The sequence below is a fragment of the Vanellus vanellus genome (assembly GCF_965231255.1).
Source record: "Vanellus vanellus genome assembly, chromosome: 3".
NCBI lineage: Eukaryota > Metazoa > Chordata > Aves > Charadriiformes > Charadriidae > Vanellus > Vanellus vanellus.
Window position 1 is genome coordinate 104,860,499 of NC_138907.1, and position 15,504 is coordinate 104,876,002.

The window sequence follows — 15,504 nt, forward strand, 5'->3', positions numbered from 1 at the left end:
AAATCCCATGCTGACAGAATTCCCTGTGCTATGTATGCTACTGTCCAGTAGCTACTGCTTTTTTTTCAATTGCATATAATTCAAGCCAATCAGTGTTCTTGGTTTAGACCTAAAATATCCATCATAAAAATAAGTTAATTTATAGAACAAGTACTAGGTGCCCCATAATGGTGTTTTCTGTAATTCGGGCATTTATGGAACAGAATAGCATGTCTCTTACAAGATCAGCTCATCCAACAGGAAAAATGGATAACTCTTCAGGACCACCAGCCCTTCTTCAGTCGTAAACAGCATCTCAAAACTAAATACAGTTTGAGAAGGGTTGGTTGGAGTTTCATGTTATTGTGTTTAATGAGTAACGTAAAGTGCTTTTACTTTCTCTTCGCAGTCTGCATTTTATTGTTTTTGACACTGAGGTCGCTCATGACATCTTGAAGGTATGGGATGGGCCTATTGAGAGCAGCATACTTCTGAAAGAATGGAGTGGCTCAGCCCTTCCAGAGGATATTCACAGCACTTTCAACTCATTAACATTACAATTTGACAGTGACTTCTTCATCAGCAAATCAGGGTTCTCCATTCAGTTTTCAAGTATGTAAATATTTTTTCATCTCAAATACAATAATTATTTACACTGTTTATATACATTATTCTTATAAGTATGAACTGTTTTTATCTTACAACTTCCTCAGTCTTTAAAAAAAAGAGATTATATGATTTTAATTATTTTATTTATTGCAAATAGCTACAACTAGGGTGAATTTTTGGATTTGCTTTGAATGTTTAAGTTTTCGTATTCCTTGGTTTTGTACAGCAGCCACATGCCTAGCATTATGTAATTAGCATTATTTAACAGGTCAGAATGGGTTTGTACGTACATAAGTTTTTTCCTGTGCTGATAGTTTTAAATATTCCCACCAGTGCTACCTAATAACATATTATTTTGTGTTTATATTTTATGTTGTTTGGGTTTATTTTCTCACAACATTGGTTGCATGATGCATCATTTTAACGCCTCAACCACTCTTTGTGTGCATGATTAAACGGAAGAAGAAAATGTATCTCACCATATTGAAATACATTTAAAAATTTACTATTAAACTAATCAAATTAATCTTCAGGTCTAAAGTGATCGATATTGTATGTGTCATCAATATTGTAAAACTGAGTATGTGGAGTTTTTCTGTGATACGATGACTGAAGGGTTAAAGAGTGATGGTAGGACTGCAGGGAGAATAGAACATTGTCTTTGTCTTAGTCATTGCATCCTTATATATGTAGGTATAATGTATGTAAGTGTACTTCTGCTCAGGAACCAAGGAAAATAATGAATTAATAAAATATGTGAGAGTAGGAGTATTATTTAAAACCTTCTCTGTGGTGCTGTCATTCAGCAGTAAAGGTCACTAATAAGCTTTCAGTCATTATTTGCATGAGGAAATATGCTTTGGGGGTTTCCTGGCTTCTAAATAATGCCTTTTATATTTACCTGTTTACTTCATTTTGCTTGATTTGCCTGAATGTTGAACCCCCCCAAATGACAGGCTCTTTCATCAGCCGTAAGATACCTAGTTATAAGTATGCAAAATGAATTAAAGACAAAGAGCAGAACAAATATTTCTAAAATTTTTGACCAGTGTGCTATATAATATGCTGCTTTTCATGTGGTTTTAAAAAAATTAAATTTTACATTTGTGGAAATGAAGGTGTTTTTTACTCTGTTAAGGTTAGCAACCACATTTTATGTTGTACTATATGAAAATGTTTATGCACAAATTATGAAAGGAGGAAAATATTAAAGTAGTTAGATTTGTCAACACATTTTTTTTAACCTTCAGTGATACTTATAGTAAGTAGGAGACAATTTAATGCTTTAAGGGTGAAGAACTGAATTTGTCGTCTTAGCATAATATCTGATGGATGCACTCACTGATCATGCTGGCAATTGCAGTGTATGTGTTACTGGAATTAATTGGAATTAGTGATGAAGAACCGAATGCCTCAGCTCAAGTAAAGGGAAAATGAAAAGTTTCATTCACTCTGCTTGAGAAGTGGGATGTTTTATTAATTTTTTAATTGTAAGGAGTAAAAAATATGATTTAAGGAATATCTTAACATAAATTTTAAATTATTTCTTCTAAAAATCAGAGCTTAGTTTATTTAGTCTCCTTGAGGCAATGGGCAGACCACTGTGGCCTTGATTGGTAAAGGTTTTAAACTAATTGATCTATAGGTAAGTGAGGATCTTTGCATGCTTTAGTATTTATCATGTGTTCAAACTATAAGCTAGTTTATAGCAAAGCTGCACAGAATATTGAAATTTCACCACTTTAGTAGTTTGTAACTCGATGAATAAAAGAGACTTGAGTTGCTTAAACTTTTTTCTGGTAGTTGCAGAAGATGTAGATGTTTTATTACAAGTTCTATGAAGGTAATTGCTTGTTTTGTGCCTTTGTGTGACGAAGGATTTTCAAGTGTTTCATTTATTAATGAGTATGTTTTATTTAAATATTAATTTCAATGTAAAAAGTAATATTCAGGTGCAGAATTGCACAGGATTGGAAAACCTTCAACAATCTGGATCTCTTACACATGCAATTTCTGTATTGGATTATGCAATTGAGATGAGTGTCTACGTCAATGAACATCCAATTATGGGATCATACGAAGGATATACATCTGAGAGTATCAGGTCAAAGGAACAGCTTAAAGACAAAGCATTAAAGTGCTAACTTTCAGCTGGAGAATTTGTTTCACTGTGCTGTGAATGTGCTGATTACTTTCTGTATTTTGCACTCTATCATGCCTTTATTGCATCTGCTTAAAAAAGAGGTGCTGGGAAAGGATAGTATGAGGTAGAAGAGAAAATATCACTATAAATTACTTACTGTTGATTGTAAATGTAATTAGAGGTATTTTTAATGGAAAAACATAAGTGGCTGAAGCTTAAAAAATGTTTGAATACTATTAAAAGTGCCTTGTCTTACCCACTCAGCTTAGCATATAGAGCGTGAGGACATGAACTGACAAGAGTGATTATGTTAATTGTAATCAGACTAATGCTTTTCATTAAAACTTAATTACCATTTAATCATGCATAAAAGGACAAAAAATGGAGTTCACTGTACAAAATTGACCTTTACTCTGGGGGTTAAATACATTTAAACTATGTATTACAAGCCAGGGATGTCAACTGACTCTCTCTGATCACCATAGAAGAAGTGAACTCAGGAAGGGGATAGGCAAATTTGGTGTTTGACTTCTTTATTGCAAAGAAACAAAGTTACTGGCAGCAAAAACTTCCTACCTAAGTTAGCCATAAAAACGAAGTTTTCTAACCTAGTGTAATTCTGTCCTACCTGTCTACGCCAAATGGGATAAATTTCCCTGTGAAGTTGCCTGTTTCTTTTTATCAGCTATAGGTCTAGTTATGCTAACATACACTAAATCTCAAACTTCTGGACTTCTAGGGGCAGGTGAAATGAATCTTACCTGTCTTTTCGCAGGTGTCTACTTCCCTTTGAGGTGCCATAAACTATCCTGGCTAGTCTCCATCTGCCACTCCAGAAGGTCACACCCCACTAAGTCCTTGGTCGTATCTTCCACTCATGTGCAGATACTTCGGATATTATAAGGCATCTCGAGTGAGACTAGCCACCTATGTTGAAGCAGATCAGTCTTGCCCTGGATGTTTAATCTTCAGCTACTCTAGACTTCTGAAAGCACTTGGATCCCATGCTAGGGGATGGCCCATTGCATTTATTGGCCTGAAGCTTATTTTATTGAGAGCTGGTTTATATCTAACCATATAATTTGTTTAGTTGATATTAACAATACCAATAGAAGTGGCAGATAATAGGAACAGCACTGGCAGGTGCTAGTCATGTTATCATTCTTACAGACTCTGTTAGCCTTATTTTAACAATACCTAACAGTAGTTCTACACTTACAGTCTAGCCTTTTTTCTTGAACTAAATTCTCAGTTGTTGTAACTTAAGAGAACTGTATCCTCTTCTTAAACTAAATGATGCCTTCATAGTTCCTCAGCTGGTTTAACAGATTTTTCTCCTCAGGGCTGTAATACATAGAAGGATTATTTGCACTCTTCTTATAATGGAAAAAACATTTTTGGAAATGTCTGGCTTTTTTAGAGCCGGATGCATCTGTGGTGGTTTTCCATGCTTACCTCTGGTTCTATGACATTGTTAATTTCTCCTAGTTATAGTATTCTCTAAGCGTACACATTAACTAACAATATACCTATCCCTGCTTTCAAGTGAACAGAAAGCTTATCTTTTTTTTTTTTTTTTTGCTAACAGAGAACAAATGGCAAAAAGTTAATAAAGTAGTAAAGAGATTTTTCTCAATTTCTTTGTAATATTTCTATCTTATTAAAAGAACTTTAGGCACTGATTTAATTAAAAGTGAAGATACGAAATGAAGGCATTTGTGTAGATGGTTTAGTCCAATTTTGCTTCGTTGTTTGCTTGCTCTCCCAATAATTTTAAAATTTGTTCTTGAAGTAAATGCAGAGATAAACAATGAAGAGTAAAGATGCTTGACTAAATTTTTACCTTAACAACACAAGTCATCCATTATGATAATAAAAATAAACAACTTATACCAACCAGTTAATTAGAACAATTAGTTGGAAATTATTGTGTCTGATGTTGACACATCTGTTGATATCTCACTTCCTCTGACAAGACCTTAAGCATCAGCAGTTCTGTGTTTGATTGTTCCTAATGATACTAGGCTTAATGTGACAAATCTGTTTAAGCAATGATGCCCGCTTCAGTCCAGTTTTGTAATTGCATTTGGTCATTTGTTTGTCTACAGGAATTCTTACAGTAACTGTCACCTATCTTAAACTGTTACTGTTGTCTTGTAAATTGTTCTTTTATTGCTGAGATATCTTTTAATCACTTGCCTAGTGGGCTGAGCTACTACATTTAAGTAGTATAAGCATGTCCATAACAGAATCTTCATTGCTAGGTTTCATCATGCAATTGTTCCAGTTCGATTCACAATTAAATTACCAAGAAAAGGGATTTAATGCAAAAATATATTTTAAAAGAAATTTACCCATGTTTAATCATGTATCTGCCTTACTAACTAAATTTTGAATTCATGGAAAATGAAATCCATTAAGACATCCCTTCTTAAAATAAATAAAAGGACATAAGACACAAGAAATCAAGATTCCCTTTTAAAGTCTGTTACCTAATCATTTCACAGTTCAGTCTCTTCTCTTGCCGTTTGTGATGCTATAAGTGTTGCATTGCATACTCACAATAACATGGTTTCATGAAACTGTGTTAGAGCATTCCTATCCATCGTGTATGGATATGTATCTATGGCCTGGGCAAGGCATCCTCAGCCTCACAGGGGATAGCAGTTCTTAATTTAGTTCCTGTGGAACTAAGCATAAATGAAGGTTGTAGGTTACTTTGATGGTTGTCTCTAAACTTGTGAGCTTTTGTACTTCAAACTTAATGAAAGAGGCTGCATTAGCCCTTCGGTTTCTTTTTTCTTTACATTCTTGGACAATACAAGATATTTAAATATGTGGTTGATGCTAATGTGCACAGTTCTCAGTCTGTACATTTACATATATTGCATGAGGTGATACTTTTTAGAGAGCAAACAATATTCTTTCACATTTGGAGGTGTTTGTTAGTCTGAAATCACTGCAAATCCTATATACAATGTCTCAGCTTTGATATGTCAAAATCCTTCTCAAAACTACTATGCTAACTACTAAACAGGGAAAGCATGTGCATTGCCTGCAATTTACAACCCTAGCTCCTGAAAAGTCTTTATTATTTTTATAACCATGCGGAGCAGAAAAAATAGAGTCTCTCCAGCACAATACTACAGCAAATGGCTTACATGATTGTTTACCATAGACATAGTGAAATCGATATTGATGAAGGTGATGTATTTTTTTCTTGAGCTACAATAGATTACAGGCTAAACAAACTGATAAAAAAAGAAGTGTCCTTCAGGTGAAAGATAAATTAGGCACAAATCTAACATATTACTTACAAGGCTATAGACACACAGGTATGCAGTGTGTCACATTCTCAAAACCAGTCTCCTATTGATTTTCAGTGAAGTTTTAAATCAACTTTGAAAACGTAATTTGGGGGCCAAATCCAAAATAAGATCTAAAATGGGATTCTGGAAGATTATTAATTTAAAAAGAATGAGGCTCAACACATTGGCTGCCAACACATGGACGTCTGAAAACTCCCTAGCAATCTGTGTTTTTGCCAGCTGCCCTTTCTTCTGGCACCTACCTCTGGGTCCAACTTTTGTGTACACAGAAGCCTTTTCCACTCTGAGCAGATGAGACGGTAGGAGATGGGAAACCTGTACAGAGTGTTACTCTATAACCCACTCAGTATCATGTAGCTTACTGCTTAGAACACGTGCAAGGACTAAGAAACAATGATTTAGTTCATTTCCAGCTTAAGGGAATTCAAATCACCTCTCCTGGCTCTGCCATTTTAGGCACCTGATTTTTCTGAGTAATTTCTAAAAAGTCTAACTGTGGAATTTAGTTTGATTTATCATCCTCGAATCTAAAATGTAGTTACTGTTTACCCTGCTTTACAGCATATATGTTTTAATTGTGTTCAGCTTCAAGTTTCTGAATTCGTTAGGTTTTTTTGAAAATTACATATGGCAATGTTGCATTACAGCAACATTCTCATAAGTATGTAAGCTAGATATTAATTGCATGTCTATATATTAGTGTAGGGGCTGAGAAGAAAAGAGTCTGTTATAAAAGAAGAGCAATAACAAAAGAACTGGTGATTTTTAATGTCTGGGTTACTTATCAACGCATATAACCTCTGTACCCTTTAGGTGTTTGCACAATAGCAAATGAAGCAATAGCAGACTTGTAATTTTTATGCAGTTACAGAATCTCTTGGGAATCTTCAGAGTAAAACAACTTGGAAAGGAGACAAGTTGAAAAGTTGACAGGCTGTCTAAATGTTCACTTTACTAGATGACACATCAGTGCTTAGATGTCTGGTGTTTTGTTTAATTAGGATCAAGTGTATTTGGCATGATAAAAAGGATGTTAGTTTCAAATACACAAAATAACTTCTGAGTCTTCAAGAACCAAAGTTTAAAGAACATTTTTGTGCTTATTAAACATCTGTCATTGTTTTTAAAATTTAGAACTCTGTATAAGAAATGGAGATTAACAGTGAAATGACTATTAAAAGGCATCAGTCTCATAAGTGGTGCATACTTCACATGGTCAAAATGGGAAAAATGTTGTTTGCTGAGATATTGCATAACCTTTCAAGGAGAAAAATAAGATATTCAGAGATTTGTTGAAAAAAGACACTAGTTACAGAGGTGGGCTTATGCTCATCTACTTGAAAGTTATGATTCTTTAACAGATATGTACTATAGTGAACCATTTTTAGAGCTGTTATTGTCTGTCAGATAAGAAATAACTTCTCTGAGGTCATGACCATGCTTTCCTTCCCCTGTGGGCAAGTATACATTTAGTAAACTACACTAATATGGGATGTCAGGTAAATTGTCAGAGTGGTGCCTGGGGAGTGCTTACACAGTACTCATTAGTAATGACAGCCATTACTTTAATTCTTGGATTGATGCTTATAAATTCTAGTGGAAAAAAGTCCACTGCTGTTAAAAAACCTGCCATGGCTTTTACTTCATTTAGATATGGTAACCATCCCAAGGTACCAGATACACTATTTGGGAATGGAAACAAGGTAAAAAAAAATATGAATAAGAAAATGTTAAACAAAACTCTTGTGTTTGTAGTGTGTATCATAACCCATGAATTTTTATATAGGGGTGTTTTACAATTTCTGTGATTTGTCTAAGTAGCCACCTACTTACTAGAACATTCATAAAACCATTTTACTAATCTAAAATGTTTGTCTCTCATCTTGCTCATTACTTTTTCAACCTTTCTTTCTCCTGAAAATTTACAACACAATAAAAAAAAAAAAAAAGAGCAGTTTCAAATTTGCAAATGTTTAGTTGCTCCTGGTGCTTCTTGTAGTGGCATACTCTCTTGGTGTGGATGGAAGGAGTAGATGCAGTTATTAATACAGAAAATGGATTACCTGCACATTATGGTCACAAAGGTTGAATAGTGATGGTAGCGATGGAGCACTTTCATCTTATGAAAGCCTTTTGGTTGTACCATTTAAAATGAGCTAAAAAATTATTTTAATGAAATATTATTTCCTGGGATTGAAACAGAAAAAATGAAAAAAAAAAACGTAACATCCCCCCCCCCCCCCAAAAAAAAAAAATAGAGCAGGGAGGGTGGACTGTTATCACTAACACATAGGGGGTATGGGAGACACTGTGATTTACTTGTAGATACACACACACCCCAATATCATTAATGGTGATTGCAGCACCGGCTTTGTGACTTCTTATTTTGGCTTTTGCTCACAATTGTGGTAAGTTCTTTGAAAAAGACATGTTTGGGTGGAGCAGCCTGGAGTGCAAGTCAGTGATTTAGGGACAGTAGCATCCCGAGACAGGACCTTCTTTCCTTGGAAAGACTGCAATGTTTACTGCAACTTAGGTTGTTGAATACCTGAAGCCAGTAGAAGAGACCTGACATCTTCCACAAATCCACAGTGGATATAGATTTGTGTATCCGCTTTCTGAATGATTACTTGTTTTAAGTCATACCATACTGATTGTTCTGCCTTCTTACATTAACTGATGAGTAAATAATATTGCCTCTGGTTTGAATGCTTTTGTAAAAATATTGTGCTTTTAATTATGGATGTTTAGTATCTATACCTTCAAGCTTTTATTTTATCTTTCCCTTACAGCTTCTATTGCATCAACCTGTAACGATCCCGGGACACCACAAAATGGCACTAGATACGGAGACAGCAGAGAGCCTGGAGACACTACCACCTTTCAATGTGACCCTGGCTATCAACTTCAAGGACAGGCTAAAATTACATGTGTGCAACTGAATAACCGATTCTTCTGGCAACCTGATCCTCCTACATGCATAGGTAATAAGATGAAATGTTGGTCTCTCTTTAAGATTAATACAGATCAGATTTCTTGTTCAACTAGTGGGCGTATGATGCTCATGCTGGAGTGATGCTCTTCGCAGAAACCAGTTATTTTATACTTACGGTTACTGACAGCCTCATTCTCAGTATTTTTGGATGTCATTTTCTCACTCTATTCTATTCTTTAAACTTCATACAAGTTTAAAACTGACAAAGTCTAATAGAAATAATTAAATGGAAGAGGTGATTTAGATAAAAAAAATTCTCTTTGAAATCATCTCGTTAGAATGGCCTTCTATGTAATAATTTAGTTAGATAGAGTCCATTATTTGTTCTGAAAATTTTCTGAATTCTCCTCTAGGTACCCATCCTGAGCAATCCCTAGGAAGCTAAAGATATTTTTTTTCTGAAGCAGGATGCTCGTTAGGAAAGGTAGATGCAGAGAAGGAGGTCCAAGTGACAATGCTGTTGAAAGAAATCAGATATATTTCCATAACACCAAGAGGGGGTGGGAGATCTTTCTTTGAAATAAATTTTGATTCTTGGTTCTGTAGTCCTATATAGCATAAAGATTCCTCTGAGGTTCTGGTCAGCAGACTAATAATTACAGACTTCGAAGTCTTGCTGAAATGTATTTTAAGGTCATCAGTGTAGCTCTTCTAAGATTAGAGTTAATCAATATATGTGAAAAATTATCTCCTAGGTATAGTAATTTTTTAAAATCTGTATGATTTTCTTGCCCATTGGTTCATAATTAAATGAGTACTTATTTTAATGATCCCCAAACCAGATCCAATATGTTTTAATAGCACTGCAATAAGCATAATGCTTTTTCTTTCTACAAACCATTTCAGAGATGCTCTTTCCAAAACAGCAAATCCCCAAACTGCAATCCCTCTGTTTCTCTAAAGTGTGATACTCAGTACTCAAATACTGTGATACTCAGTACTCTGAACATTGTGTGACTTCCATTCCTGATTGTTTTTTTTTTTTTTCTGCTCTATTTGTACTTTATAGCTTTGATCATGGTTATCTCAGGCTGAATCATCAGCACCCATAAGGAATGCGCAAATCATTTCCTGGAACCAGTATTTGTGAATAAAACAAACAAACAAACAAATTAAAGGAAAGAAAAACTCCACAACCCCCCCACGCCCTGGATCAAAAATAATGGCTAAAACGCCAAAAACTACAGACACAAAACCACCCAGATACATAAATATACTAAATGTTTAGATAAATAAACAGATAAATAAAAAATGAAGGGGAAAAGAAAAATTAGTTTCTTTTCATAAATACCACAAGGGGAATGACTTCATTAATGTTTTAATTTGGGTTAGGAGCATGGATTCTGAGCAAATTTTCTTGCTCATGCTTTTGTTCATAGTTTTGAATTTTCTTGGAGCTTTTGAATGAAACTAAACTGCAAGATATGTTCTATGAGTGCATCTGATGTATTCCAACCACTAGAGAACATTCAGTCCATTGGCCGGAAAAAATCCTTCTTTAAAATGTTTAATTCAGATTCCAAATCCTTAGTACGAACTGTTTTGTAGTGCAGATGTGTTCCTATCAGTCTGCATGACTTGGTGCAGCCCATGTTGACTACTGCACTTTTTAGTTAGACTTCTATGTGATTATCATCTTTGGAAATGGAATTCCTTATCTGGTTAAAAGTATCATTCAATTTATTGTAACTAAATTAATATATTGGATTTTTGTTTTGGGTAGTCATAGAATTATAGGAACATAGAATGGTTTAGGTTGGAAGGGGCCTTGAAGACCAGGTTGCCCAAGGCCACATCCAGCCTGGCCTTGGACACCTCCAGGGATGGGGCCTCAACAACCGCTCTGGGCAACCTGTTCCAGTGCCTTACCACCCTCAAAGTGAAAACTTTCTTCCTAATGTTTAATCTAAACCTGTCCTCTTCCAGTTTAAAGCCATTCCCCCTCGTCCTATCACTACACGCCATTGTAAAAAGTCCTTCCCCAGCTCTCCTGTAGGCCCTCTTTAGGTACTGGAAGGCCACAATAAGGTCTCCCTGGAGCCTTCTCTTCTCCACGCTGAACAGCCCCAACTTTCTCAGCCTGTCATCAAAGGAGAGGTGCTCCAGTCCTCGGATCATCCTCGTGGCCCTCCTCTGGACCCACTCCAGCAGGTCCATGTCCTTCTTATGTTGGGAGCTCCAGAGCTGGACGCAGTACTTCAGGTGGTGTCTCATAAGAGCAGAGAGGGAGAATCACCTCTGTAGTAAAAGTAGTACCTTTACTGACTGAACTAAACTTTTTTGTGTTACATCTATGGTCAAAAGAAACTGCATTCTGAATCCTGCTATTGAACTTTCCCAGTTCTTAAAGTACTTCCAGTACATAAAAAATGCTTATGCTTGATAGAGAGTAACAGCAAGTTAAATAGGACTTCCTGCCTCCTTACTCTCTATCAAGCTAGACTTCCTATTTAACTTCAGATTTTTATTCCTTTACAGAGAGCTTTTTTTGTGGTTCTTTTGAATATGAACAGAGCTTACATTTTTAAAGGAAAATATAAAAATGTTTCCTAGCTGGAAGTGGGAAAGCTCTGTTGTTGTTTTTTTTTTGTTGTTTTTTTTTTTTAATTATTTTTACTCCTATTTAACAGCTAATATGTGCTTGTGAGTTTAACGTGACCATATTCCTATTTCTTTTTTAATTGTGACAGCTGCATGTGGAGGAAACCTGACAGGCCCAGCAGGAGTTATTTTATCACCTAACTATCCACAGCCTTATCCTCCTGGGAAAGAATGTGACTGGAGAATAAAAGTAAACCCTGACTTTGTCATTGCCTTGATATTCAAAAGGTACCATTTCTAGATGAATGCCTCTGTTTAACAGGTTTTTAAATGTCACATCTAAAATTGGCATCATTTATCACTTCTTAAAGCTTCTAATTATATTCTCTGGCTAAGTCCTGGAGCATACATCTAATATGTGCTTTATCATTGCTTCCAAATAACGTAAAAGAAAATAATTTGGTTATATGGCACTTTTGATATCGAATATATTCCTGAGCAACAAAACTTTCTGTGGCCTATGAAATAAAAATCCTTGAAAAGCAATGTCAATTTGTAGAAATGGTGTATATTGTTGTACATATAGTAGAAACTTGAGCTGTAGTGGAAACTCTGTATTTCAGTTCTTAAAGGTTTTTGCAAATACAGGCTAAATACACTGCTTGGTGCGCATAGATCAGAATAAAAAAAATTATCTACTTAGTCAAGAGATAAAAGATGTCTAGATAATATTGTCTCATAATTTTACAAAAGTTTTATTAACTTAATGTTCCATCATCAAACTGTTGCATAGATTTTCAACACAAATTGAAGTTCAGGGATATAGTCATATTCATGTGTTCGATTTATCATTTCTCTTTAAATCAGGCCTATATACTCATCTTGGGTGCTATATCTATGGATGCAAATATAAATTTTTTCTTTTATTGATTCTCTGTCCTAAGTGTGATTTTTAAGCTAAGGATGGTAACATTGCATTTGACTTCATGGGATGGTGATCAATTATGATTCTTTTAAAAACAGATGATGACACGTTCAGAATTTTGTTGTGTTATATTTTCACTCACCAAAACAAAACAAAAGAAAAAAAAGGTTTATTTTGTTGACTGACTGCAATGTGTTTTCTAATAAAATATTGATACACAAGAAATTAAAGAATCAAAGCCTAAGGTACTTGATACTATATAATCAAGAATATGATAATCCTGTTCTTCAGGTAATTGATCAAACAGCATTAAGGGATGAGAATAGTTCTCCACTAATTACACTCTTGAAACTGTCACATGGTAGGTATGTTAAGCAGCATATTTCTGTGGACTGCCTAAATAATCAGCTCAAATGCTCCATTTTAAGTAAGATGAAAGAAACTTTTAGTTACTCAGTAGTCAGGTTTGTTTGTGAATTCTATTATAAGGAATATAAGTATGAGCAAAATAATGGAATTTGCAGTTGATGCTATATTTCCATAACATTTTATAAGTAATTGCAGTCCAGTAATACACAATGGACTGCCTAAGTCTTTTCTAAAGTTGATATTCTGTGCTAGTTCTTAAATTCTCCAGATAGAAATCTTCCTTTGAAAGTTGAAAGAAAAGGTTATGCCATAGCTTCCCAGGTTTTTGACACTATCTGTTACAAAACTGTCTGATGTTGGAGAATATTGTTGGAAACACATCCATCTTCTGACTGATGGTGATATTGGGCCTTTTAAAGGTGTAGATTGTGGGGTTGTTCATCTTGTAAATATTTTTAAAATATTGGGAAAAAAAAAAGGAAAATTGGAATACAAATTAAGGAGGGGAAAACCACCATTATTATCTGTATACGTATGGATGTCAAACAGTCAAAATGTAAAACTTTCACTACTTTTCCTTTTTAATAAATACTGTATTTTTAGTATAAATGGATCATAAGAGTAACATGGATTCATATTTAATGAAAAAGTGTAGAAATACATGCTGGTGACTTTGTAATGGAGAAGTAAATTGACATAGTTTTACAAATATATTTAATGTTAGAATACAAATAATTTATTGCGCTGTCACAAACCCCTCTGATTTATACAAAATGTCAGTGCTGAAATAACTCCATCTCTGCAATCCTTTCAGTAACTTCCTTGATTTTTAGAATAGAATAGAATAGAATAGAATAGAATAGAATAGAATAGAATAAAATAGAATAGAAGAGACCTGCAGTTGGAGGAGAGCTGCAACTATCGTCTAGTCCAACTGCCTGACTGCTTCAGTGCGGACCAAAAGTTAAAGCACATTGTTAAGGGGATGGTGTCCAAATGCCCCCTAAACACTGACAGGCTTGGGGCATTGACCATCTTTGTAGAAAGCCCGTTCCAGTGTTTGACCACCCTCTCAGTAAAGAAATGATACCTAATGTTCAGTCTAAACCTCCCCTTGCACAGTTTTGAACTATTCCCACGTGTACTATCACTGGATACCAGGGAGAAGAGGTTGGCACCTCATGCTCCACTTCCCCTCCTCAGGAAGCTGTAGGGAGCAACGAGGTCGCCCCTCAACCTCTTTTTCTCCAAATTAGACAAGCCCAAAGTCCTTAGCTATTCCTCATACGACATTCCTTCCAGCCCTTTCACCAGCTTTGTTGCCCTCCTCTGGATGCTTTCAAGCGCCTTCACATCCTTCTCATATTGTGGGGCCCAGAACTGCACACAGTACTCAAGGTGAAGCTGCACCCACACTGAATACAGCAGGATAATCACCTCTTTTGACTGGTTATACCATGCTTGATGAACCCCAGAATGTGGTTTGCCCTCTTGGCTGCTAGAGGGCTGACTCACATTGAATCTGCTGTTGACCAGCACCCCCAGATCCCTTTCTGCATGGCAGCTCTCCAACCACTCCTCTCCCAATTTATAGTTGTTCCTGGCATTACTCAGTCCCAGGTGCAGAACCTAGCATTTGTTCTTGTTAAATTTCACTCCATTAATCATAGCCCAATGCTCCAGTCTCTTTAGTTCCCTCTTCAAGGCCTCCTGGCCCTCAAGAAAGTCAACAGCACCTCCCAGTTTGGTATCACCAGCAAGTTTGCTAATGGTGCATTCAACTCCTACATCCAGATCGTTGATAAATATATTGAACAGAACTGGCCCTAGAATTGAACCCTGAGGAACACCGCTGGTGACAGGTCGCTAGCTAGATGTAGCCCCATTCACTACACCCCTTTGAGCTCTGCCATTCAGCCAGTTCTTCACCCAGCGGACCATGAACCCACTCATCCCACAGCTGCACAGCTTGTCCAGAAGGATGCTGTGAGGGACAGTATCAAAAGCCATACTAAAATCTAGAAAAACTACACCTACCACCTTCCCTTTATCCACTAGATGGGTGACCTTATCATAGAAGGATGTCAAATTAGTTAAACAGGACTGTCCTTTTGTGAACCCATGTTGACTGTGTCTGATGATTGCGCTATTCTTTAAATGCCTTTCAATAGTACCCAGTATAATCTTCTCCATAATTTTTCCAGGAACTGAGTTTAGACTAACAGGTCTGTAGTTCCCTGAGTTCTCTCGTGCCCTTTTTGTTGATTGAACTAATATTGGCTAGCTTCCAGTCAGCAGGGACCTCCCCAGAGCCCTCCCCTACCACTTTGGTAGGTGGTCAAGAGGGCTAGTGTTTTTTTGACATCTACAAAATCTACTTTCTTAACATACCATTTTCTGTTCATTTTATCTAAAATTTTTCATTCTTAGGTAGTATGCTACAGCTAAGACCTGTACTATTCTCATGGATCTGACTTTGAGAAGACAACAGTGTCTGCATAGGATGAGAATGTGGGCTGAGAATAGAGAGATGCGATATATTTTGTCAAATGTTTGTTGGTTACAGAAAGATTGAAACCCATTGCCCTGCACTATTTGCTTTTCCTTGGTTTTG

General features: G+C 35.9%; 1 protein-coding gene across 1 annotated transcript in view; it reads left to right on the forward strand.

The window, feature by feature from the left end:
* Nucleotides 1-15,504, forward strand: part of CSMD1 (CUB and Sushi multiple domains 1) — a gene marked incomplete at both ends in the record, with an annotated part of 1,228,645 nt that overhangs the window by 1,009,888 nt on the left and 203,253 nt on the right. The window contains 3 exons of the mRNA XM_082481062.1: nucleotides 389-591; nucleotides 8,853-9,044; nucleotides 11,746-11,884. Of these exons, the coding sequence (XP_082337188.1) occupies nucleotides 389-591; nucleotides 8,853-9,044; nucleotides 11,746-11,884 (534 nt within the window). The remainder of the gene's footprint in view (nucleotides 1-388; nucleotides 592-8,852; nucleotides 9,045-11,745; nucleotides 11,885-15,504) is intronic.